General features: G+C 37.6%; 4 protein-coding genes and 1 non-coding gene across 5 annotated transcripts; 3 read left to right on the forward strand and 2 right to left on the reverse strand.

Moving 5' to 3' along the window:
• The first annotated feature begins 10675 nt into the window (after positions 1-10675).
• Positions 10676-10747, forward strand: TRNAE-UUC. Its single transcript has one exon. It is a non-coding gene; the product is annotated as a tRNA-Glu (tRNA).
• A 183-nt stretch (positions 10748-10930) lies between these two features.
• Positions 10931-11341, reverse strand: LOC116135170 (E3 ubiquitin-protein ligase At1g12760). The gene has a single exon (XM_031420878.1). It carries the CDS (start codon positions 11339-11341, stop codon positions 10931-10933), a length of 411 nt encoding a protein of 136 aa, XP_031276738.1.
• Positions 11342-11972: 631 nt separating this feature from the next.
• Positions 11973-14439, reverse strand: LOC116135202 (UPF0434 protein Daci_3569). Its single transcript, XM_031420906.1, has 3 exons — positions 14319-14439; positions 14171-14225; positions 11973-12378 (listed from the first exon to the last, which is right to left on the reverse strand). Exons 1-3 carry the CDS (start codon positions 14417-14419, stop codon positions 12265-12267), a joined length of 270 nt encoding a protein of 89 aa, XP_031276766.1. The 5' UTR covers positions 14420-14439; the 3' UTR covers positions 11973-12264.
• A 5172-nt stretch (positions 14440-19611) lies between these two features.
• Positions 19612-20139, forward strand: LOC116135171 (TMV resistance protein N-like). Its single transcript, XM_031420879.1, has one exon. The coding sequence runs from the start codon at positions 19612-19614 to the stop codon at positions 20137-20139; it is 528 nt and encodes a 175-aa protein (XP_031276739.1).
• A 697-nt stretch (positions 20140-20836) lies between these two features.
• LOC116135173 (disease resistance-like protein DSC1) lies at positions 20837-24112 on the forward strand. Its single transcript, XM_031420880.1, has 4 exons — positions 20837-21909; positions 22145-22450; positions 22549-23481; positions 23606-24112. The coding sequence occupies exons 1-4, from the start codon at positions 21130-21132 to the stop codon at positions 24110-24112; spliced, it is 2526 nt and encodes an 841-aa protein (XP_031276740.1). The 5' UTR covers positions 20837-21129.
• The last annotated feature ends 563 nt before the right edge of the window (positions 24113-24675 follow it).

The following is a 24675-nucleotide window of genomic DNA, read 5'->3' on the forward strand; positions in this document are numbered from 1 at the left end:
AGCAAAAAAGGGACTCTTCGACTAAAGAGGAGAAGAAAGTGGAAGATGTGACTCCATTAGGACAATTACTTGCACTCGGGGCTAGGTCATCCAAGAAGGTGTCTTGAGGAGACTAGAAATGTTTACTTTCAATATCACAACTTCTGCGTCGACCTATTCGGATGTTGCTTTCATGAGCAAGCTGGCCGATTCGTTCCTGTGATGAGAGTCAACTGAACCAGATGGGTGTAGTTGCGGCTGCTGATCGGGGGGTTTCCCACACTTTTCATGTATAAGACATATTTTTACCTTATTGTACTTGTAGTGACTGTATACTAATCAAGTGGTTTTATCATGCAAGCTTTCATAAGCAGCCTGTATCTCAAGAAATCCATCATGTCGCAGGAGAAGAGGATACAAGATATATCCAAATCGAAAGCTAATTTGCAACACAGAGAGGCGGTGGTCGAGAAAGCTGAGCAGGAGAACCAACAGCGACTAAGGGAGGTCGTGATCGAGTTAGAGCGATTGAAGAAGGAGCTGGCCTAGAAGAACGCGGAGGTTAAGTTGCTGAGAGAGCAGTGCTTTAGTATCACCGACAATGCCATCATCAGGGCTAGGGGAGAGCTGATGCTAGAGTACAAGGCTGGGAACACTGCCCACTGGAACCCGGATAAGAACATCCAACTGTTAAGGGAGATTGAGGAGAAGGAGGAGGATACTGGTCATGTGGATTATATGGAGGAGTGGGTCGGTGACCAGGTATTTGACCTCGCTAGTTAGCCAGAATGATTAGTTATAGAGGATGTCGGCGACCAAGCTACGGGGACAACTACTGGGACCAATGACAAGGTGACTGAGTCAGAAATGTGTGAGACGACTCGTACTGACAATGTGGGGCATGATGCCCTTTAGGTTTATTTTTTTGTCATGTATTTCTGGGGCCTGCGATGCCTTTTTCATGGCGTATATGTCTTTTTTGTACCTAATACTTAGCTGTTTGGGGCTTTTTTGTTTATCTGACATTTAACCGTTTGGGGCTTTATGCTTCTGCTTGTATTTCCATTTTACTACTTTTTCTTTTATGGGTGGATCGATTGCTTGATTTCTTGCAAGTGTGTGGGGGTTGAACCTTTTTTCCTAGGTAATAGCCTTGTAGATGTATCTTATCTAAGGCAGAACGTTGTAGTCGAGATAGCGTGACCCATTTCGAGTGTGCAAACCAATTTGGCCAGTTTGAACCAACTGCTTGTATTATGATGTGGATGAAGCCAAGTGGCTGAGTTGCTAGTGTTGCTTCGAAGGTGATAGGAACATGTTGGTATGACCGATTGGAGGTATAAGTCATTGAGTTATTTTTGGTCACGTTGGGCCAACTGAAGGTATACATTTGCATGACTTGTTAGGTCGGTCTGGGCTAACTGACGGTGTAAGTCGATGAATCAGTCTGAGTCGATCGAATATCTATGTCAATGAATTGATCTAAGCCGATTGAAGGTGTAACTCGATGAATTGGCATGAGTCGATTAAAGGTGTGAGTCGATGAATCGGTCTAGGTCGATTGAAGGTGTAACTTTATGAATTGGTTCGAGCCGATTGAAGGTGAATGTCACTATATCGCTGAATAGTTCTTTTATTGAATTCAGGCCAGAGGTTGACTAAAGGTGAAGGAGGTGGATAGACCCATTCATCCTTTTTAAAACAAAAACAAGAATAAAGAAATGACAATGAGATAAATCTGACTAAAAATAGTAGCGTTTGAGGTGGATTGCATTCCAGCTATTGCTGATATCCTTGCCATTGGGGGTTTGAAGTCTATAGGTGTCATTTCCTACTTCTTTGGTGATCTTGTAGGGTCCTTCCCAGGTAGGGCCGAGTTTGCCAAAGTTGATCTCCTTAGTGTATTGAAAGACTTTGTAAAGGACACAGTCGCCTTATTTGAAAGTTCTTACTCAAACATTATAATTGTAGTGTCGAGCAACCTGCTGCTGGTAGATTGCATTACGGGTGTTTGCCCGCTCGCATAGTTCGTCAATTGTGTCCAAGTTATGACAAAATTTCTGGCTGTTGGCTTCTTCATCCGACCATTGGAGTCTAGTTGAGGGGACCGATACTTTGACTCAGATGATTGCCTCAAATCCATATGTGAGGGAGAAAGAGGTTTAGCCAGTGGACGAGCGGGCTATTATTCGATAGGACCAGAGAACCCTTGGTAGTTTGTCTGCCCATACGCCCTTAGCTTTTTGGAGGTGCTTCTTTAAAGTCTGCATGATTGTTTTATTTGATGATTCCGCCTGCCATTTGATTGGGGGTTGTGAGGGGTAGAGAAGCTAAGCTGAGCTTGATCCCCCACATGTCACAGAAGTCTCTGAAGCCTAAGCTGATGAATTGGGATCTATTATCGGTGACTATTTCCTTCAGTATGCCAAATCTGCAGATAACATGTTTCCAGATAAAGGCTTTTACCTCTCGATCTTTGACTTGGGTGAGTATTTTGGTTTTCATCCACTTAGTAAAATAGTTGGTGACCACCAACATGAAGACTCGTTGCCGGGGTGCAGTTAGGAGTTTTTCAACTATGTATATCCCTCACTTTATGAATGGCTAAGGTGTGAGAGTGAAGTTAAGTCGCTCAGGTGGGAGGTCTGAGACATGGGGGAACCTTTAACAACTATCACATTTCTTCACATAGGATGTTGAGTCAATACGTATAGTTGGCCAATAATAACTAACGGTGATCACCTGGTGGGCAAAGGATCGTCCTTTTGCATCGTTTCTGAATTCACCTTCATAGAGTTCGGCAACAACACACTTGGCTTCTTCTGGGCTTATGCATTTAAGGTAAGGGCCGGAGAATGACTTCCTAAGAAATTGGCACTCGTATATGGTGAATCTTCCAGCTTTTGCTCTCAGTTAGTGTGCTTCATTCTTGTCGGCTAGAAGCTCATCATGTTTCAAGTATTTTATTATTGGGGTCATCCAAGAGTCGACTAGTTCGACATCTATTACTTCTTTGGGCTTTCTTGGGTTAGGTAACTTGTTCGTTGGATGTTCCTTGCAGTCGGCTGGCCATTGGAGGAATAGTAGTGGGATGGATGACTATGAGAAGCCTTAAAGAGCTGACCCGAGGTTGGCAAGGGTATCAGCATGGGTGTTCTTCGTTCTTGGGACTTGGTTGATAAAGAATTCTTTGAAGGCAGGCTACATTTCTTTAACCAAGTTTAAGTTGGTTGTCATCTTCAAGTCTCGGGTTTGGTAAGTGTCTTGTAGTTAGTTGACTGCGAGTTGAGAATCAGACTTTACCTCTAGCTTTCTTACCCCAATCTCTTTGGCCAGAAAGAGTCCAGTAATAAGAGCTTCATATTCGGCTTCATTGTTTGTGCACTTAAACCCACACTTTATAGCCCGCTGGATAATATCCCCTTCTAGTGTAATCAGTATAATGTCGAGCCCGTTTCCATTCACGTTGCTTGAGCCATCCACTAAGAGGGTCCACTTCAAAGACGATATACTATTGATGCATAATAACTCTTTTTCTGCCTAGAAGATGGTGTTCAGAGTGAAATCAACAATGAAGTCTGCCAACGTTTGAGATTTGATAGCGATGCATGGTTGGAAAGATATATCGAACTCATTAAGCTCTATTGTTCATTGTGTGAGTCGGCCTGATAACTCTAGCTTATGAAGTATCTTCTTGAGTAGGAAAGAGGTGAGGACGACTATGGAATAGTATTGAAAATACAGTCTGAGCTTCCTAGATGCATGGACGAGGGCGATTGCCAATTTCTCTTATTGGTTGTATCGAGTCTCGGTATCAAAGAGTGATTTACTTACATAGTAAACTGGTAACTATTCCGCATTGTCTTCCCAAACTCACATTGCTGAGATGGTTGTCTTTGAGATCGTCAGGTAGGTGTAGAGTTTTTCCTTAACTGCGGGCTTAGAAAGAAGTAGGGGGAGGTTAGGTACCTCTTCAGCGACTGCAGGGCCTCCTCACAGGTAGTGGTCCACTCAAATTTCTTAGATTTATTGAGTGTGGCAAAGAAAAGGTGACATTTGTCAGTGGATCTGGAGATAAATCGGCTCAAGGCAGCTACTCGTCTTGCAAGGCGTTGGACTTTTTTATGCAAGTTGGTGATGATATGTTGAGGATCACTTGGATTTGGTCAAGGTTGGCTTCTATCCCACACTGAGTCATCATGTACCCAAGAATTTTTCTGACGAGACCCCGAACAAACACTTGGCTGGGTTTAGCTTCATATTGTATTTCCTTTGGACAGTGAATGCTTGGCTAAGGTGGTCGAAGTGCTACTTGACCATAAGGGACTTGACAAGGATGTCGTCAATGTATACTTTAATGGTGTCTCTGAGGTGTTCGGTAAACATTATATTGACCAGTCATTGATAGGTGGCCCCGGTGTTCTTAAGATCGAAAGGCATTACTTTGTAGCAGTAGGTTGCCCTCTCTGTGATGAAAGTTATCTTTTCCTAGTTATCTAGGTGCATCGAAATCTAGTTGTACCCTGAAAAGGCATCCATAAAACTTAGGAGTTTGTGACCTGCTGTTGCATTAACTATCATGTCAATATGTAGGAGTGGGAAGGAGTCTTTGGGGCATGCCTTATTCAAATATGTGAAGTTTATGCAGACCCTTTATTTTCCATTTTTTTTCTTCACGACAACCACATTTGCTAGCCAATCAAGGTAGTGGACTTCTCTGATCAGTTTGTTACTCAACAGTTTATCAATGTCTTCATTGATGACTCGGTTGTGTTCTGGCACGAACTTCCTTTGCCTCTGCTTCACTGGAGGGTAATCTGAATCTACGTGAAGATGGTGGACGACTGCCTCGGGGCTGACTCCCGTCATATCCTCATAGGACCAGGCAAAGCAATCCTGATTTTGTTTGAGGAAGTCTATAAGTCGTTCTCTTATCTCAGGTTTGAAGCGTGAGCCTATCTGGGTCTTTCAATCGGGGTGGTCCGAATGTATCTACACTTCATCCAACTCTTTCATGGATGGTTGACCTGGGTCGGTCGAAAGGGTTGGATAGGACTGCAGTTGCTATGAAGCATGACATTTACCTTTGAAGGCATTTTTGTAGCAGTCTCTGGAGGCCTTAGGATCGCCCTTGATTTCTCTTACTTCTCATTTTGTTGGAAACCTGATAATTTAATGGAAGGTGGATGGGACAACTTGCATGTAGTGGATCCAAGGTCAACTCAAGATGACGTTGTACGGTGAGGAGCAACCAAGCACTAGAAAGATGGTTTGCTTATTGATTCCGCTGGCGTAGACAGGTAAGGCGATTTCACCGATGGTGTACTTTTGCTCAGAACTAAACCTGACTAGGATGGTTAGCCGTCTATTAATGTTTGATTCATCCAGTCTCATGGCCTTCACTGCTTTGAGGAAAAGAATATTTGTCGAGGATCCCATGTCTACGAATACTCTCTTGACCAGGATGTTGGCGATCTAGAGGGAGATGACCAAAGCATCATGATGAGGGGAGGCTAAGGTGATTGGCTCGTCATCTTCAAACTGAATGAGCTGGTTGGTATGCGCCTGAGGGGATGGGTGAAAGGATCAGACTTCTAGGTGATGGTTGGCTCGGGCGTAGCAGTTGGCTGAGGTATAAATCATCCCACTAATTTCCAACCTCTAGAGATAATGGAACAGAACCCCTTTGGTGTCAGTTCCCATGGATGGGGAGATGTTTCTTTTGAGCTTCTCTGGCCGATTGTATTCTTTACTCTATTTGTCAACAGGTCTTGAAGATGTCCCCTCTTCAATAGTGCTGTAACTTCCAGTTTTAGGGCGATGCAATCGGCGGTGTTATGACCATGGTCACCGTGAAATTCACACCACTTGGTTGTGTCCCTCTTCGCATTGGGACTAAGCTTGGCTGGCCACTTCACGGTAGGCCCCGTTCCTTTCATGATTACCACGACTTGAGCTGGTTCGACGTTGAGGTTGTACTTTGGAATCTTGAATTGGTTTGATATGAGTGATCTATTTTTAGTTTTGATCGGTTGGCGATCATATGGTTTTTTTATTCTACTCGGATTGCGAAGAGGAGGTTGATAATAGGGCTCAAATGATCTAGATTCTAGCTTTCTTTCATTCCACCTTTGGTGACGGTCATCATATCTGGCATGCCTCATCCGGTTCGCCTCGTCTTCCTCCCATCTGATTTGGATCACTGTTCTGGCTAGGGAGTCTTCCTTTATGGTACAACCGAGTTTTGTCAAGTCTTTGTATAGTTCTCCATCTGGGAGAGGTCCTTTTCTGAAAGCATCTACCGCTATCTCTGGATTACAGAATGGGATGGAGATTTTTTCTTTGTTGAATCTGCTGACGTACTCTTTCAACAGCTCCCCCCTCTTCTGGTAGACTCTGTATAGGTCGGTTGGTAGCTTCTCGAGTTTCTTGCTGCTAGCAAATTGTTCGACGAAAGTGTCAGTGAGTTGGACGAATGAGTTGATTGAGTTGTTTTGAAGGTTAGTATACCATTGAAAGGCTAGTCCGAAAAGGCTGGAGCCAAAACTCTTACACATGCAGGCTTCGATCAATGTTTGAGGTATCGAGGCGCGAACATCTGCTGCTTGTTTAAGGCTATGTGATCATCCGGGTTGGTTGTGCCATCTTAAGGCTTCATGCTTGGGATGGTGAATTTGTGTGGCATCTCGGCTAGCATAATTGCATCCACAAATGGTGAATCGACATAGCTGTGAGGTTGGCTCTTTTTTGTTGGGATTGACACTCCAAGTATACGCCTCATCATTGCCTCTATGTCGACCAATCTTTTGGTTAATATTTGCTCCACGGGCGAGGCAGAGGCCACCAGGTCAGCCTGATTGGCTTGGTTTGTCAAATGATTCGCACTCGGTTTTCGTTGGGTCAAGTCACGTGGGGTAGTTTGGCGAACCATTCCAGCATGTGTCGCTTAGTAATTCGGATCTCCATTCATTCCCTTGGGTTGGGTGGTTCCCATTATGAATAATCGGGTGTTTCGGCCTGCATGGATGGTGAGAGGGGTTATTTAGGAGTCGCCCGGTCCGTGGGGATGGATGGACTCGAGCAAGGTGGATTGAAGGTGAGGGACCCCCCTCAACTCGCGAGGATGAGTCGAGCCGAGTAGGGTTTGGGTAGGACTGGTTGATTGGAAATGAGACAGGATGGCAAGGATGGGTGGCTCTTGTTGTAGTGGGCTTTTTGTTACTTGGATGTCTTAATCTCGTGCCTGGAGTGAGCCGACTGAGAGTGGCTCTATTGGCAGTCCTTGCTCAATTGGGTTTTCGGCTGAATCGTCCACTAGCGATGAATAGAATTATCGCGATCTTGTATCCGAGACGATGAGTTTGTAATCTGGAGTCTGGAAAGGCTGCATAGACAGAACTGATGCGCAGAAATGATTGGTTTGTACCTAACAAGGCTGAAACTTAAGGTCATAAAATTGACTTATGTTTTCTTTCAGAGATTGGTTTTCGGCTCGGATGGAGGTGTTTTCGGTCCAAATGGCAACGTTCTTAGCTTCCAGTGTTGCTGTCTTGTCTAACTGTTGTTGCATAAAGGCAATCCAAGCTTCAAGTTTGGCCTCGAGACCAAGATTAGTGTTATCTGAATTTTCAGCCATAGAGAGTTTCCTTGCAAAGTAGGGTCTGAAAGACGAATGATTGCCAGAGGCCCCACGGTGGGCATCAAACTGTAGATGCAAAAAATCTACCTTTACGAAAAACAGGGTCTGATCTTGTGAGGTTGAGGCCACCAACAATCCGTTATACCTGCAAATGCAAGGAAACAATCGTGAAACAAACGGAAAACACTGGGGTGGTGTTTGCTATAGGCACTTCGATGCTCAAGTCAACAAGGCTGAATGAGGATAATTTAGTGAGGGTTAGGGAAAAAGGTGATTACCAGGAGTGAGAACTATTGGGTTCAAAAGTGTAATGTATGTATCCCTTGTGAAAGGGTTGGCCTCTGTCTAAATAGCAATTGTAAGTTCTTTGAGTCCTAGTAGGACTGTGAGTCCTAGGGGTTGAGGTTTTGTAAAAAATGAGAACCTTTGACTCTCTTACCTTAGTGGGAAAGAGAGTCCCAATGGGTCTAAGACACGAATCTTAGACGAATTAGGGTAGTAATGGACTTCTTTGAAAGAGTTTGGGTAGTACTGGAGTAAGTAGGCAACCCTGGGCTCCAAGTAGATCCAAAGTCTAAAAGGTGGTCTAGGATCGAAGGGCTTAGGCCCAGATAAACTGGTGATGAGGCCTAAACGAATCTGCCTTTGCTGATTGGGTCCAAGTAGTGAGCAACTGGGTAGGTGTACCAAACAGACCTAATATGCAAACTTTGTTGCGGGCCCAATCGTAATTGGGCCATGGCTCCAAGCTTTGTTGAAAGTGTCTTCATCTTTGGGCCTATTTGGGCTGAAGACATTTTTTGGCTCTAACAGTAATCTACTGAGCATTGTCATTTTCACTGTGAAACAATCTAGAGTAATATGAAATCAAGACATAAAACGCAAACAAATATCAATCGAGTAAAGAGAAAGAAATATATGCGCGATTTACTCTGGTTCACCCAATCAATAGAGTTATGTCCAGCAAAGTCAATATTATTAAAATACTATCTCGAATGCATCTGCGTAGCCCATTATTGTTGAAGTGGCCGACAACTGCAACACAACGCCCATACGCTTACTTATCAAAACTATTCAGCCTCACCAACCATGTGTAACAATCCATTCTACTCCGTACAAGATTACCATGAAAAAAATCTCACAGATCAAACACACCAATTTCCCACACTTCAGATTGAAAATAACACAAACCTTGTAAAGGACAAACTAATAAGAAGTGAGAAAGAGCAGCCCTGAACATTTATTTTGCAGCACATTAATCATCTAAAGAAAAGTTCAGCGACAAAACTCGTTGCTTTGATTTGTTTTCCACCTTTTATTAGTGTATTGTATTATTGGAGTCAAATTTATAACACTCCAAAAAGATAATACACATTGGGTCTCAAGTTACAAAAGGTCCAAAGAGTAGGTAGTTGACAACATTTACAATGGTGATGAACAATAACAAGATATAAAATGACACAAAATATAGATGGAATTGTGTCTTCTAAACCTGCCCTTTTCCTTAGTCTATCTCCCTTTATATAGGCTTGCTTGGTAGGTAGTGGGCAGTCAGAGTTAGTTTCCTTAACTCCTTCCATAGTGAGCAATGGTGTGTAACAACCTGGGTCATGGAACATATTTACATGTTCCCCCTTTTGCACACCACTTCCTTTTCTTAGGGTCTGTTTAGGAGTTTCATAGTAGTTGTTATAAGGTAAACCACCATAGCGATTTTGAGGGTAAATCATCATAGCGATTTTGAGGAGTTTTTAGTAACAGTTTTTAAAACACCCAACCTATGCTTGGGAGTTTATTTTGAAGTGGTTCTAACAGGTTTTTAAAATGATAAATTTACATATATGCCCATAAAAATGCCTAACTTCAACCAATACTTGGGAGTTTTGTTTTTTCAATTACAAGGTAAAAGTTTTTTATTTGTTTTCTACTTATTAAAATTTTATAACTTCAAATGTGATAAAGTATCTTTATCCTTCTTCGCCATTCTTTGCAACATCTGAAATGATTGAAAAATTGTAGCTGCACTTTTCCAAGAAAGCATCTAGAAATAAGATTTTAATTTTTTTTTTTATAATTGCTTAAAATTATTTTATATTTAATATGGTTGGAGATGCTCATAACATGGTTTAAAAAAAAAAAATTTAGATATAATTGTGATAGTTTTGTAGTGGATAGGGTATTTGTGGAATAAAATTTTAAAATCAACCAAAACACCCCAATTTAGGGTGTTTTATAAACCCCTCAAAAACAAACTACACTGGTTCGGGGGGATTTTTGAGTCAATCAAAATCAGTGCATAAAAAATCTAGCAAGTAATGGTTTTAGAACACCTCAAAACCAGCCTAATTAAAAACCTCTCAAAACTAGTGAAAAAAAAAAAAAACTCCCAAACACACCCTTAAGGAAGTGAATCTTAAATCACCTTCTCATCCAATGGGCCTCGGGCCTTGTAGACCTCATCCGGGCCTAAGCCTTTCTCTCTTGAGCGGCTCCAAAAACCAACCTTAGGCATATAAAAAGTTGAAGTGACATATTTAAATATAAAGTTTTCTATGAAAGTGGATGAGGTTTGTTTAGATATAATGAAGCAGCTATAGAAATGGGCTTAATGACATAAAAGAAAGTTTTGATGTAATTAATTTATGGAAAATACTATACCCATAACCTCTTTTCACAAACTTTCTCTTACAACCTCGATGTAACAACTTGTAATTGGTCAGTTTGTAATGGAGTCCCGTCTGGGTCTCACCTGATAAATTAAAGTTAATTAATTATAAGCTGTCATATTGGAGTTGTGAGAAAATGTTGTAGGTATAACATTACTCTTAATTTATATGTGAAGTTGGTTAGTGAAAAAAAAGGTGGGATTCAACTCGCATGGAAGCATGAGGCCTTGAGTCTATTCACTTCGGGCCATTGGATGAGAAGTAGCCCACTAGAATTGATTACATTTTCTACATTGTATAGTAATATATGGGCCTAATATATTTCCCAGCAAAGTCAAGTTTTGCTGCTTAAAAACAATTTGAAAAGTTTTATTTGAGAGCTTATGCAAATTCCGTTGTCGTCCAGCGGTTAGGATATCTGGCTTTCACCCAGGAGACCCGGGTTCGATTCCCGGCAACGGAAATTTTTTATTTTCTCGTTCAGACTGAGCAACAGTAATGAAACTGAGTGGGAATTTTGAATATTTACATTTATCTTCTGTTTTGCACTCTAAATTCATTGAGAAAATCAATGAGGTTGTGTTGAGTGCGCGCAGCCGTAATATCTGCACTCTAAATTCATTGAAAAAGAATGAGATATCACAACTTAAAAGCCAGCAACATGGAAGGAAGAAAACCAGATCACCATCTCCTCAGTAAACTCCTCCCTAAAGTGAAAATTCTCATCTTCTTTCATCGAAAACCGGCATATGGGACAAGTCTTTGAGCACGCGTTGAACCATCTATTGATACATGCCCTGTGAAACTCATGCAAGCAGGGAAGAACACGACAGTCCTCTCCTTCCTTCAATCCCGATAAACATACGCAACACAACTCACATTCACTATCTTCAGCTAAGCTTGCTCCGGCCAGAGAGCTTGAACTCGAAGCACCATCCTCGGCCTTCTCTCGAACACCAGATGCGATCACTTCATAGGATGGTGCTGCTTTACTTCTTGGCACCCCTCTTGGAATGATCAAATTATAGATGGAGGAGATTAACTTCTTGAGAACCATTTGGTTTAGTGGAAGACATTAACATTTGTAGTAGATATTTAATAAGCAGATTTGTAGTTGAAGATAGTGTGTCAAAGGGCCAAAGACTTCTGTTGCTCAGTTATATTGCGTGGCTTGAAAGGGTAGATGATTGGGAGAGTTGAACACAAAGCGGTTGCACCTAAACAAGAGAATTACTCTTGACCTTTCAATACTATTTATCATAGAAATAAAGGTTCAGTACCTATTTTCTCAATACAAGCTTCATTATTTTTATTATCTCCTCTGCATTGCAGCTTAGAGTTATACATTATCATCTAAATGTCCTTTGATCATAAAAATTAGTTAAACATTATCATGGCTGACTCAAGAAAGCACCTGATAGATTAAACATCACCTCAAATGAAATTTTCCAGCATCTGTTGACTGATTTTGGCAAAGGCAGATAAGCTTACTCAGTAACATAGAAATGCAGGCTGGAGATATTTTACTTGAAACGTGAAGCATAATAAATTGAGACTGATTTTTCAAATGGTTGTTTCTACTAACAATTCAAATAATGAGTCTGACCCACATGAAATCAAAACATACGCAAGCTCCAATTGATGTTAAACATCCAAGTGGTGTGATGGCTAAAGTGGTAGGAATATTTGCCATAAATAAAGGTCATATTTTGTTTAAGTCGCGAAACCGTTTCACAAGTTATTTACTTATTTTCAGAGACCATACCAGTAACATGTTATGGAAACAGTTGAGAAATCAAGTAGTTGAAGCTGATGAACATATGGAAGTTTCAACACTTGTTATAAGTGGAAAAATAATTGTACTATACTGCTGCTAAACAAGAAAGTTACGACTCTCTAGAAGATTTCAACAGGTTCAGATAAATTTCTGCAAAAACTAGTAGCCTTTGTGCTACATGATGTCTCAACTATCCTAACTTTTCATTCCTTGTTCCTTGCAGCATCAGAAGCACCAGCATCATCTTTTAGCATGTCTTCGTCAGAATCAAGTATTTTTCCATCCCTTGGCACCAAGCAAGGAATTCCATCCTTTATCTATCAAATACATGACCACAATAAACATTAAGCATGAACAGAGAAATACTTTATCAATCCTGTGGTTTTAGTCCTAGGGTCAGGTCCTGCAGTTTCAAATACTGGGAAACAGCACCCTGGAATTAATGGATGTTAGTTGAAATCTTTAGTTTACAGTCAAAGACAAAAATGCCCTGAAAAGTGTAGTGTATTGATTAAAAATTAAGAAAAACTGCTATTGAACTCTTTCATCTCTTTTCTTGTCTCAACATTCTCAGATACTTTTGCAGAGTTTCTTAGCAACCAAACAGGTTTTGGTTCTTTCAACTTCTTCAAAAAAATTTTAACAGCCAAACACACAAAGCTATATAAAGTTCCCAAAATCAAACCCAGGAATTTCTGATCAATCAACATTCAAGTTTTCTTGAACAAAACCAAATCAGTAAATAAAACAATAAGATTAAAAATAAAAAATAAAACACTTCTGAAATCACACAAAGTCACCACTGCCACAAATGCACACATCCATAGTAACAATCAATCACAAATTGCAGCCCAAAAATCTTTTGTAACAAGCAAACAAAAATGAACACAGATTTCTAACATCTATCAAACAAAAATTAAACAGATCACCCAGGATGTGGGATGGGGTGGGTGAGCCGAAACAGTGATGGTCGGGTGGGCGGAATGAGGAGTGGAGCTGCTGTGAGGGCTGTGGCGGCTGTGAAATGTGAAATATTGTTTTTGTTAATTTTGGAAATTACTGGGTGATCAGACTTGGAGGCTCTACAAAAGAGAGGAAGAAGACAACGACAGAGGAGAGAGAGTCAAGTGCGTGAAGAGGGTGCAGGAGTTGGAGCAAAGGTGATGGGTGGGTGAGATAGGGTCGACGATAAGGGGAGAGGAGGGGCTGGAGGTCATGTCAATTCCTCTTCTGCCCCTAGACCATATGTCAAATTCTACTTCTGCCCGTAGACCATCAATTTCTCATTAACATTTGTTAAAGTCAGGAAATCCCAGTATTTCAAACCGTAGAATCTGGACCACAGTTGACAGAAACCCCAGGGGGTAAATGCAATTAACTCCAAGCATAAACATACAAACTATTAACATGGCACAAGCACAATTGAGTTACAACTTATTTCAAAAGCTCAATGTTGTAGTTAAAGCTCAATAATAGAACATAAGTTCTAACAAAACTTTTATCCCTAAAGGGAGACCCTAATCGGTTCGAGCTCTCGTAGTAAAGCAAGAAATTTAGGGATAAATATCACATCATACCATCATTGGAGAGGGGTTATTTAATTTGTATTTTATGCACGGAACGGCGGAGTAGAGCAAGAAATTTAGGGATAAAAAACAGTTCTAATGCACTCTCTCAAGAAATTTAGGTATTTAATCAAACACAATCCCATCAAATCTAAAGCGCAAACGTAAAGGATTCTCTAACAGGGACTATAATTGATGTTCCGTCCCAATCCTCGTACATATCAGCCTGCTTAAAGTTCAGTTCTTCAACATCTATCACAAAATGAAATGGCATTCCCCAAGAACCGCATATGTTATATCTAACATTAACATATTAAAGTATTCAAAAAATATATATTACCCACTTAATATTTTTAACAAAAACGAGGGCCTGGATGGGAAGTTTCTAACTTAGAGCTCATAAATTCAACTAATAATTAGCTAACACTAATTCTAGAAAACCCAGAGACATATCCAATTTTCACAAAACTATCTCTAACATTAAACTTATTTTATAAACAAAGATAATTAACTTGATATAGAAAACAACAGTACTACAACTCACAGAGAAAGAAACGCCAATGGAGTCACTGATGATTGAACCATTTTGTTCACAGACCCTACCCAAAATAAATAAACAAATAAATAAATAAAGGTTCCAACAAAACAGGCAGCTTTTGAGAATAGATAAAAAGAGAAGAAGAGAAAATGACCTAAGGGGCTGTTTGGAAAGTGGGCAGACTAGAATTTCCGAGAGAGTTTTGCTGAGTCCACTCCCTGCATCTTTCAAAAGGGCTTTGCTTACCCTCACCATTTCATTCTTTACTCGATGAATTGTGGAGTCTAAAGTGACAATTAAAATCAAGTCCGGCTTAGCGACTTGTTTATATAAAACGCAGTCGTTTTCATGCTGTATAGAACAACCGTCTCCTATAGGGTTTTTCGTTAAATAAAACTGACCATTTTATTTATTTTTATTTTTTACCACTTTATTAATTTTTTTGTTTTTCATACTGTTAAAATGACCATTTCCGATTGTTGGAATTAGAGATAGCATGTATTAATTTATGGTGAACAGTGTTTACCTAAGCTGTTTATTCGGTCTTTTTTTTTTTAAATCTAAGATTAAATTATAAGGGTAAGAGCAAACGACATATTTCCGCTCAAAGATTAGTGAAATTGCAAGTTTCCATCATTTGACCGTTATATTAAACAATTTTCTATTATTTAAGGGTTATAAATTAAACTTTTATGTAGTTAGAGTGTTTTAGCAAAATCTCAAATGTAAGGGGGTTAAAAGAATGATTCAAAAACTAATAATAAAAATGATATTATATTAATATTTAAAAAGGAAGACAGTTTAATAATTTATATAACATATACACCAACTTATCTTCTCAACCAAACATATAAAATAGCATACCTACCAATTTATTCTAACCTAACTAAACACATTTTCCCAAAATATTTTCAATAATCTTCAAAGTAATTTATCTTTCCATTAATATAACATTCCTAGTAATATAACATTTTCTAAACCAAACGCATCCTCAAGATAATCTATCTTACTGGTAATTCCACATTTTCAATAATAAAACATTATCAGTGACCTCCCCTAAGATTTAAGGGTTTTTTCACATCCGAATATTAGAAACACTCATGACCTCCCCTTACATTTCATAAAATATCCAGTTACTTCCCTTGTCCTCCGTTTTCTCACACTCAATCGTTAAAGATCAAGGTTATCAACGTCATTTCGTTGTTCATTCACTTTAAGCACTTTTATGAAATCTTATGCCATCATCACAAGCTCCAATTTGTAGAACTCCATGTAGATTGAAGCATTATACATGCAGCATACAAAAATCTTCACAGAAAAATGGCTTGGTCATAATAATAAGCGGTTTTTTTTTATTAAACTAACTTGTAACATCAAATCGTATATCAAATGTAAAATTAGCATATATATGACGATTTAGGTGATTTAAAAAACATAACTATGATATGTTCTTTAATCACCTTAATCGAACAAATATCATACAAAATAAATGAAACTTACGGATTTGCACAAATATTAGCCCATGCTACAATTATAAAACAAGTCCATATATTAGATCCAAAAGTGGCTACAGTGGCCAGCCCAGTTATGATAAGATAACCGCCTCAAAGTTTGGTTTGAGGCCCAAAATTCCAAGCAATTTCAATAATATTTGACAGGTATCTGCGGAAATATTGGAATCAGAACAGTCAACACTACATTTGCTAAATGTCAAAATTAGGTGTGAAAGGGACTTCTAAGATTGACCAGGAAATTCCAACAACATGCAACTTCTTGGAAGCTAAGAGTTTTGTATGTATCAAACCAGTCCAATTCCACTTTAGTTAAAATCAATCAATGCAAGACTTGACAAAGAAGAAAATGAAAGCTATTAGCAGCCGCAATTGAATAATGAATTTAAGACCTTTTAATTATTATGCATTTTAAAATAGTTCTAACCAAAGTTAGAATATCAGTAATTATTCGTTTCAAAATTTATCTCAAATATCTCGATTAAAAATAATGTATAATTTTTTTTTTTTTAACATTATCATATTATGAGTTATTATTGTTAATACAAAAATTTGTACTAACTTGAGAGAACCGATTAACTTCGACGGAATTAGCACGAATGTATACATGATTTAAGATAAACCAACAATTGAATGTAAACATGCTTAATAATGTAAAGAACACAATCGAATTTTTAAAGTGTTTTTGTAAGTTAAAACTTGAGATGACCTCCATTGTTATCTTATTGCTATAGAGAGCTTACAAGAAATATAATATGCCTAAACAAATTTGCTAACTCCTCTCTCATTGTTTGAGAGGGTTATTATACAAGTTGTGATTCATGGAAAGAGAAATAAGTTCGGGATTGCAATCATAATTGATTTACAATCCCATACTATGATTGCAATCCCGTGATTCGTTGAGATTACGTTGCTAGTGGTGTTGATCTTATCTATTTCGAAATATCTTAAATTGTAGTTTATCTTTGACTTCATTGAGCAACTGTTTGGATTTGTCGCTGTAATGAGCTTTATCTGGGTCGAGCTTACTCTGAATCGAACTGATTCTGGGTCAAACTAACTATTTGCGAGCTTCTAAGATCTAGAGCTCTTACGGCAAAATCACACACAAAAATTATTTTTCGGTCATACTTTAACAAATATCTCCTAAATAATCAAGCAACTTTTTAGTACATGCACCGATTAAAGAGTTTATGCACATAATGTACGTTGATATATCAAATGTTATTTAGTGGCTGGTTGCACTTGACAAATATCTTCTAAGTGATTTAACAATTCATTGGTGCATGCACCAATCCAAAAGTGATCAATTACATGTTATGTGACTAGTTGATGGCCTGATAGCACATGTAATCTCCGGCGGCCAAGTTTTTTGCTCTTAATTTAGTAGTTCTTCCTTGATATTTCCTTGCAACTCATAAGTAACAGCTTGATATCTTTTGTATTGTTATTCTGTCAAATTCACTTTCAACAATTAAAATCTATTAATTTGAACAGTTATTTTGTAAAATGTTTTCACGATATCGACTTACCTCCCCTGTCCACAATTTTCTCACACTCAATCGTTAAATATCAGGGTTATCAACGTCATTTCCTTTTTCATTTCCACTCTTTTCAACTCTCTGTTTCCAAACTCTAACACGAGATTCCACTCAATTTCTCATACAAATCCAACTCCAAGTGAAAAGATGAAAATGAGTTAAGCATGTGCAGTCAGAACCCCTGTGACTCTCTAACCATTCCCATGTAGAACGTCATTTAAAAAAAAAAAAAAAAAAATGAAATAATAAACCCATTTGCATTAAAGCCGTGAAGGCATGTCTCCCATTTGATAATAGTGATACTTTAGCTCCATGGCCTCCAAGGTTTGAAGAGTTTGATACCACCAGCATGCTTCATATTTTTCAAATAAAAGGATTCATTTTTGGACTTTTAAAATGGATCGTACTTGTTTACGGTTATTTGTCAGTCGTCACATATTTTTTCTACGAAAGATATCTATCAAATGGTTTACTCGTTCAGAAGAGGAGGCTGGGTGACCTGGGTTGGGATATTCGGGAGATATTAGTGATTTTTGGGTTTATGATTTCTACTGAAAACTTTTATTGGTTTTAGCCAGCAGCTGTTTTGGTTTCATTTCCTACAAGCTAACTCCAGGTTCAAGTTACCCTAACCCCATTCATGTTTTCCTATTATTTTTATAATAGAAAGCATTAGGAATTATTATTACAATAATACTATACTTATAAATAAATCTTATAAAAATTTATATACAAAGTGAGGTGACAAAAAATAAATAGAAGAGTAAAACAAAAAGTCAAAGTCATTAAATTCACTCTTCTATTCATTTTTTGCCACATCACTTTGTATAAAGATCTTTATAAAATTTATTTGTAAGTGTACTATTACTCTTATTATTATATATTTTCAACTGTACATTTTCTGTTAGTTAACACTTAGGAGACGTTTGGTTGGGGGTTATGTGGGATTACTAGAGTTAAGTCATCTTATATTACTTGATTACCATGTTTAGTTGTCAAGTAATATAAGATTCCGATAATCTTCAAAAACTAATAGTAGTTACTGTTGATAATATTAGAGGTAATTTGATTACCTTCATTTTCTTATGTATTGTAAGATGACTTGGGTAATCTTTTTTTGTTACAATTCTACCCCTTATTAATAAAATTTTATGACAATAATGCCCTTATTTTCAAATTTATTTACATGAATCTTACTTTTACCATTTCACCCCAATTAACTAACTTTTTGGACAAAAAATTACCCTTGAAATCAAAACAAATTTTAGCTTACCTAAGCCACCACCCCCACCACTCGCTGCTGCCAACCAAACCACAGTCGATTGTCGCGGGAAGTCACATGGAGTCGCCATGAGCATCCCACCATGATCGGGAGGCCCCGATATGGCCATTTTTGGTCATACTAATGGCCGAAAAGGCAATATCGGGAGCAGATCTGGCCGAAAATGCCTGGATCTATTATGGCCATTTTCACCTTTATCGGTCAGATCTATTTCAGTCGGAATAGATATGGTCGTTAATGACCAAATCTGTGGTCGTTAACGACTAGATCTCGATGACTTTCGGTGGTAGTTTGCAATGGCGGCAAGGTGGTGGAGGTGAATTTGTTATAAATTAAAGTTTTATATAAACATGGGTGTTTTAGCTAAATTTGAAATATTGGGGGTTAAAAAATTATGTAAAAATTAATAATAAAAATTTAAAAAAATGACAATTTAGTAATTTAAATAACATACTCACCAATTTATTCTTTCTGATCAAACATATTAATATAATATACTTACCAATTTATTTCAACTAATCGAATATATTTTCTTAAAGATTTTTAGTAATCTTTAAGGTAATATGAGATTCCAGTAATATAATGTTCCTAGTAATCTAAAATTCCCATCAAATACACCCTTAGAGGGAAGGTAAGTCAATAATAGGTTTTGTACAGTAAACCCCCATAGGTTTTGCCTAATGATACAAGCATCCGTTATTATATGGAATTATGGATAGGCGGTAGCCCACATTTTTTCCGGATTATACTTTTTATATTACGGTGAGGGAAAACTTCCTAAATTACAATTAACTAAAAAATCCTCAAACAAAATTTTGTATAATATTAAAAAGTCCTAATTTATTTAAAATTGGTAGTGAGTTACCAGCTTATATTAGTCAAATTAAATACACCGACGACTTTACTGCAGGTTCACGGAAGATGGACCACATGCTTTTATAATTGAGATCGTTGAAATGTTTGCTTAATTTTTCTTGAGATGGCTTCTTCTTTCTTCTTCCACTCTTCTTGAGATGATTTCATTAGTTTCACAGAAGAAGAGAATAGGAGTAAACTAGAAGAATCAAGGGAGAAAACCAATTTTGGCTTATTTTCAAAAGCCTATGAAGTAGGATGGCTTCTTCTTCTTCTTCTTCCACTACTGTTGAAGTGAGGAAGCATGATGTATTCCTCAGTTTCTGCGGCGAGGACACCCGCTACACTTTTACCAGCACTTTACACGGAATTTTGAAGCATCAAAGTATAAATGTTTTCATTGATGATGAACTTAACAGAGGAGGGGAGATTTCGCCATCTCTTATGAATGCAATTGAAGAATCAAAGATTTCAGTTATTACTTTCTCGAAAGGTTATGCATCTTCAAGATGGTGTCTTGATGAACTTGTGAAGATCATGGAGTGCAAGGAAACGCATAAACAGGCTGTAATCCCAGTTTTCTATCACATAGATCCAACCGATGTAAGGAATCAAACTGGAACTTTTGGGGATGGATTTGCTAAGCTTGTAGAAAGTTTTGATGAGGAGAAGTTAGAGAAGCTACAAATGACTGAAGAACAATTTGAAGACAAGGTGGAGAAATGGAAGAAGGCTTTGACAAGCGCAGCTAATCTATCTGGCCGAACATCAAAAGGAGAACCGTAATTTTCTACTCTTTAATTTAGTACTCTTGCAGTTTTAGCTGATTTTAACTTTCACATTATATATCAAGCAGTCTAAGAGAGATTAGATATATATTCCACTGGATTGATGAATATTTTTTTTTTTTTTTTTTAATCATGGCCTAATAAATTAAAGATACTCTTACATTAAAATTCACAAATCAAGTAGATAGTTACTAACTTTTGCAAAATATTTTACGTTTGTTTGAACTTTGATTACTGAAATTCATTAATTGACAATATCATCAAACCATCATAAGTTTCGTAATGTTTTCATATTCAGGGATCAATCTAACAAAATTAGTGAAATTTTGAATGTTAAAAGTTTTTTGACTGATGACAACAATAACAATTTTTTCTCACAATCTTTTTGCTAGCCAGTAATTCATAGTTGAACTTTTTTCTAATTATCTTTTGTCAATATATATATATACACACACACACATATATATATACATACATATATACACACACATATATATGTATATTGGATGGGTGCATAAATATAGTGGCATGTTTCCCCCATGGCCCCATCTAAAGTTTTCTTCATAATTGTTTGAATAATATTTAATTGGTAAACTTCATTACAATCAACTGTTGTTGGATTTTTTTATTTTTTTTTCATTTCTTAATGATTTATTACATTTATAACAGTTTTCCTTTTTTTTTTTTAGGTCTGATTATCCTCTTGTTATGAAAGTTCTCGAAGATATTTTGAACATCTTAAAGTTCATGTCCCCAAGTAATAGTGACAAGAAATTGGTTGGAGTAGAACGAATAATTCGCGAAATTGGATCTTTATTGAAAATTTGGCGGGGAAATGTTATTAGTGTAGGAATATGGGGAATGTCTGGTATAGGCAAGACAACTATTGCAAAAAGTGTATTCAACAAATTCAGGGGACGGTTTGAAGGTTCATACTTTGCTGAAAATATTAGGAAAAAAATCAGCAAGTCCTTATGGACTATGTCCAATGCGACAAGAACTTTTTTCTACTATATTGAAGCATCCTATCAGCTTCACAAAAGGAAGGCTTAGTCATAAAAGAGTTTTCATTGTTTTTGATGATGTGACTACTATAGAGCAAGTAGAATCTTTAATTGATGATATTGAACAGCTGGGTTCAGGAAGTCGAATTATTATAACAACAACAAACAAACAAGTGCTTCGAAATTGTGGAGTGGATGACATTAATATATACGAGATGAAGGGGCTATTTGGGAATGATGCTCTTCAACTTTTTAGTTGGTACGCTTTTCGACAAAATCGTCCCAATATAGATTATGATGACTTGTCAAATAGGGTAGTAAAATATACCAGAGGTGTTCCATTAGCTATTAAAGTGTTAGGTTGTTACTTTCTTGGCAAGTCAAAACAAGTTTGGGAAAGTGCATTAAAAAAGTTCGAAAGAATTCTTCATGAGGATATTTACAAGGTGTTGAAAATAAGTTATGACGGACTAAATGATGTTGAGCAGTGCATATTTCTAGATATTGCATGTTTCCTTGAGGGGGAGACTAAAGATTTTGTGTTAAACTCTTCGGATGCTGATGACGGGGAGGTTGAAATTGCATTAATTGATCTCGCTGATAAGTGTCTCATAACTATATCAGAGGATAACAAGATAATGGTGCATGGTTTGCTTCAAGAAATGGGTTGGGAAATAGACAGACAAGAATCTACGGGAGATCCTGGTAAACGTAGCCGTTTATGGTATCATGAAGATATCTATAAAGTTTTGGAAGAAAATAAGGTAAGTGCCGAACGCATTAGATAAATTTTGATTTGATATTTTATAACCACGAGATCTAATATAATATCACTTTTAGAATTATGTTTCCAGTTTTCCTAATAATAGCATTAGCTTGGATGAATTTTGGCTTATGTTTAATCATTTTAGAAGAAAGTCGACAAAAAATACTATTCATGTTGATAAACTCTTAAATACTTTGTAGCTTATTCCTCGTTATTATCTTTCCTTGTATCAGATATCTAATGCAATAGAAGGCATATGTTTAGACATGTCTAAAGGAAGAGAGATCATTTACTTACAACCTAAGGCTTTAGCAAAGATGGATCGACTTAGATTCTTTAAACTACATAATGCGCACGATGAAGAGAATAATATCAATAAGGTCCATGTTTCCGACGAGCTTCGTTATGGTTGGACTAAGCTACGGTACTTATGTTGGCATGGATTTCCATTAGAATCATTGCAGATAAATCTTTGGAAGAACCTTGTTGCGCTTGACATGCCTCATAGCAATATTGAACAACTTTGGTCTAGTGCCCAGGTAATGTAGCGATATTAATATTCCGACATTTCTTTCTTAAGTTCTCAATAGCAAAGATACTATATATGTGTTACTAATTATTTCTTTTCTATTTACAGCTTCATAAATTGAAACATATTGATCTCAGTTTCTCTAAATATCTAAGAATTCAAGATCTCTCGTTGGCCCCAAATCTTGAAAATTTGATTTTAGAGAGTTGTACAAGTTTGTGTGAGATTACCTCATCCATTGATGGTCTCAATTATAAGCTCCTTATCATAAATCTAAGGCATTGTAAAAGCCTTGGTAGTCTTCCGACAGACATTCGTCTAGAATCTCTCGAAAAAGTAATCTTTTCTGGCTGTTCAAATCTGAAGAAGTTTCCACAAATCTCCTGGAATATGAAAGAATTATATTTAGATGAAACTGCAATAGAGAAGTTGCCGTCGTCAATAGAGAATTTATCCAGACTAGTTAAATTGAATCTCAAAGACTGCTTAATGCTTGAGAGGGTTCCAAGCAATATCTGCAAGTTAAGATCTCTTGAACATCTCAATCTCTCAGGGTGTTCAAAACTTGAAGGTTTGCTTGATAACTTAAGAAATTTAACAGCTTTGAGGGTGCTTAAAGCGGAGAGGGTTGCTACAAGAGAAGTACCAACATCCATTCCATGTTTGCACCGTCTAGAAGAACTAGATCTGACCAACTGTTGTATTAAGGAGTTAGCGAACAATCTTGGTCAGTTATCCTCACTGAAAAGCTTACTTCTTGGCAGAAACTTCTTTGAGAGCATTCCAACAAGTATTGTAGAGCTTTCTAAGTTGTCTTATCTTGACCTAAGCTATTGTGAGAGGCTTCAAGTCCTACCAGAGTTTCCACGTAATTTAAGACATATAGATGCATACAATTGCACAGCATTGGGAGTATCATCAAGTTTGTCAATTTTCTTCGAGAAATTTTTTTCCGAAAGCTCAAGAATTAACTTGAGCAATTGCTTCAGTCTGAATCAAGACGCCATCAGTGAATTTTTTAACGATAAGCCTCTTCTAGAGGTCTCCTCGCTCTTTCTTTTTTCTTATGATTTTTCATTACTTCTGTTATGTTAATGATATATGTTTACGTTTACCCATGTCATAAGTGATTGACCTCATTTTTTATTTTTTACTTTTTGTACAGATTTATGGAATTGCACGAAACTACAACAGTGGTTGTGTCTGTTTTCCTGGATCGGAAATCCCAGAGTTGTTTGTCTTTAAAAGAATAGAATCTTTTATAACTCTGGGAAAACAAGAAATTCGTGACATTTGGCCTTCTCTTCTCGTCTGTGTTGTTGTGGAGTTTCGAAACTATCATAATGAAGGCCAGGGTTTGGTGGTCGTCTTCGAGTGCTTGCTCACAAGAGAAGATGGTACAATCGATGTGTTCCATGGAACTTTAAGGGGATGGAACCATGGTAATGGACCTGACTATGTGGGCTCAGATCACGTATTCCTGGGATATGATTCTGATTTTAACTTCTCTGGTTCGTACAATATTAATTATCCCAAATATTGTGAGATGACCATCCGATTTTATGTTGAGAATTTTACTGAAAGATCAGGTTGTTGCAACGTGAAAAAGTGTGGAGTTTTGTGTCGAAACGGACTCCGTCCACAGCTGCATACCGGTTTTTCGACGATATAAACCCTTTTTAAGACCCTTACCCGGTTCTGCCCATTTATTTTGCGGGTGGGTCAGGTATACCTGTGGGTACCCGTTAAAGTAAAAAATAAAAAACCCCCCCTGTCCTTCGAGTGCAAAACCAGACCTAAATCCCTAATTGATTTTTAACTGCTCTCTCCACGATTCCACAGTCCACTCCACGGTCTCCACCTTCGAGTTCGATACTTCATGTTCCCCTTCTACCTTCGGTCACTAGTGTTTCTAGCGAACGACGTTTCCATTCCGGCGGCACTGATTCTAGCACTCTCCGTCACAACTTACAAGCGGCAGGTAAGCAAAATCATTCTCTTTCTATCCTTCTTTTTAATCTTATATTATCCACTTGTTCCGTATGCAGTTATTGCAGTAACTAATTAACACCATAAATCTTCATCTTCTTACATGGAAAAGATGGATTTTTTCATGTTCTATATCCTCTGCATTTGAGTTTACAGAAATTAAATTTTCTTTTTTAATTTCTCTGGCCGTTAACTTNTGGTCAGTTATCCTCACTGAAAAGCTTACTTCTTGGCAGAAACTTCTTT

Source organism: Pistacia vera, unplaced genomic scaffold, assembly GCF_008641045.1.
Source record: "Pistacia vera cultivar Batoury unplaced genomic scaffold, PisVer_v2 Contig296, whole genome shotgun sequence".
NCBI classification, from domain to species: domain Eukaryota; kingdom Viridiplantae; phylum Streptophyta; class Magnoliopsida; order Sapindales; family Anacardiaceae; genus Pistacia; species Pistacia vera.

Excerpts from the sequence above, each read along its gene's own strand:
- LOC116135170 (XM_031420878.1), bottom strand. The coding sequence starts at position 11,341 with ATGGTTCTCAAGAAGTTAATCTCCTCCATCTATAATTTGATCATTCCA.
- LOC116135202 (XM_031420906.1), bottom strand. The coding sequence starts at position 14,419 with ATGGTGAGGGTAAGCAAAGCCCTTTTGAAAGATGCAGGGAGTGGACTC. Across the intron at positions 14,226-14,318 it reads CTTTCCAAACAGCCCCTTAG|GGTCTGTGAACAAAATGGTT; the intron begins GTCATTTTCTCT and ends TATTTTGGGTAG. Across the intron at positions 12,379-14,170 it reads CCATTGGCGTTTCTTTCTCT|ATAAAGGATGGAATTCCTTG; the intron begins GTGAGTTGTAGT and ends TGTATTTGATAG.
- LOC116135171 (XM_031420879.1), top strand. The coding sequence starts at position 19,612 with ATGGCTTCTTCTTCTTCTTCTTCCACTACTGTTGAAGTGAGGAAGCAT.
- LOC116135173 (XM_031420880.1), top strand. The coding sequence starts at position 21,130 with ATGCGACAAGAACTTTTTTCTACTATATTGAAGCATCCTATCAGCTTC. Across the intron at positions 21,910-22,144 it reads AAGTTTTGGAAGAAAATAAG|ATATCTAATGCAATAGAAGG; the intron begins GTAAGTGCCGAA and ends TCCTTGTATCAG. Across the intron at positions 22,451-22,548 it reads AACTTTGGTCTAGTGCCCAG|CTTCATAAATTGAAACATAT; the intron begins GTAATGTAGCGA and ends TTCTATTTACAG.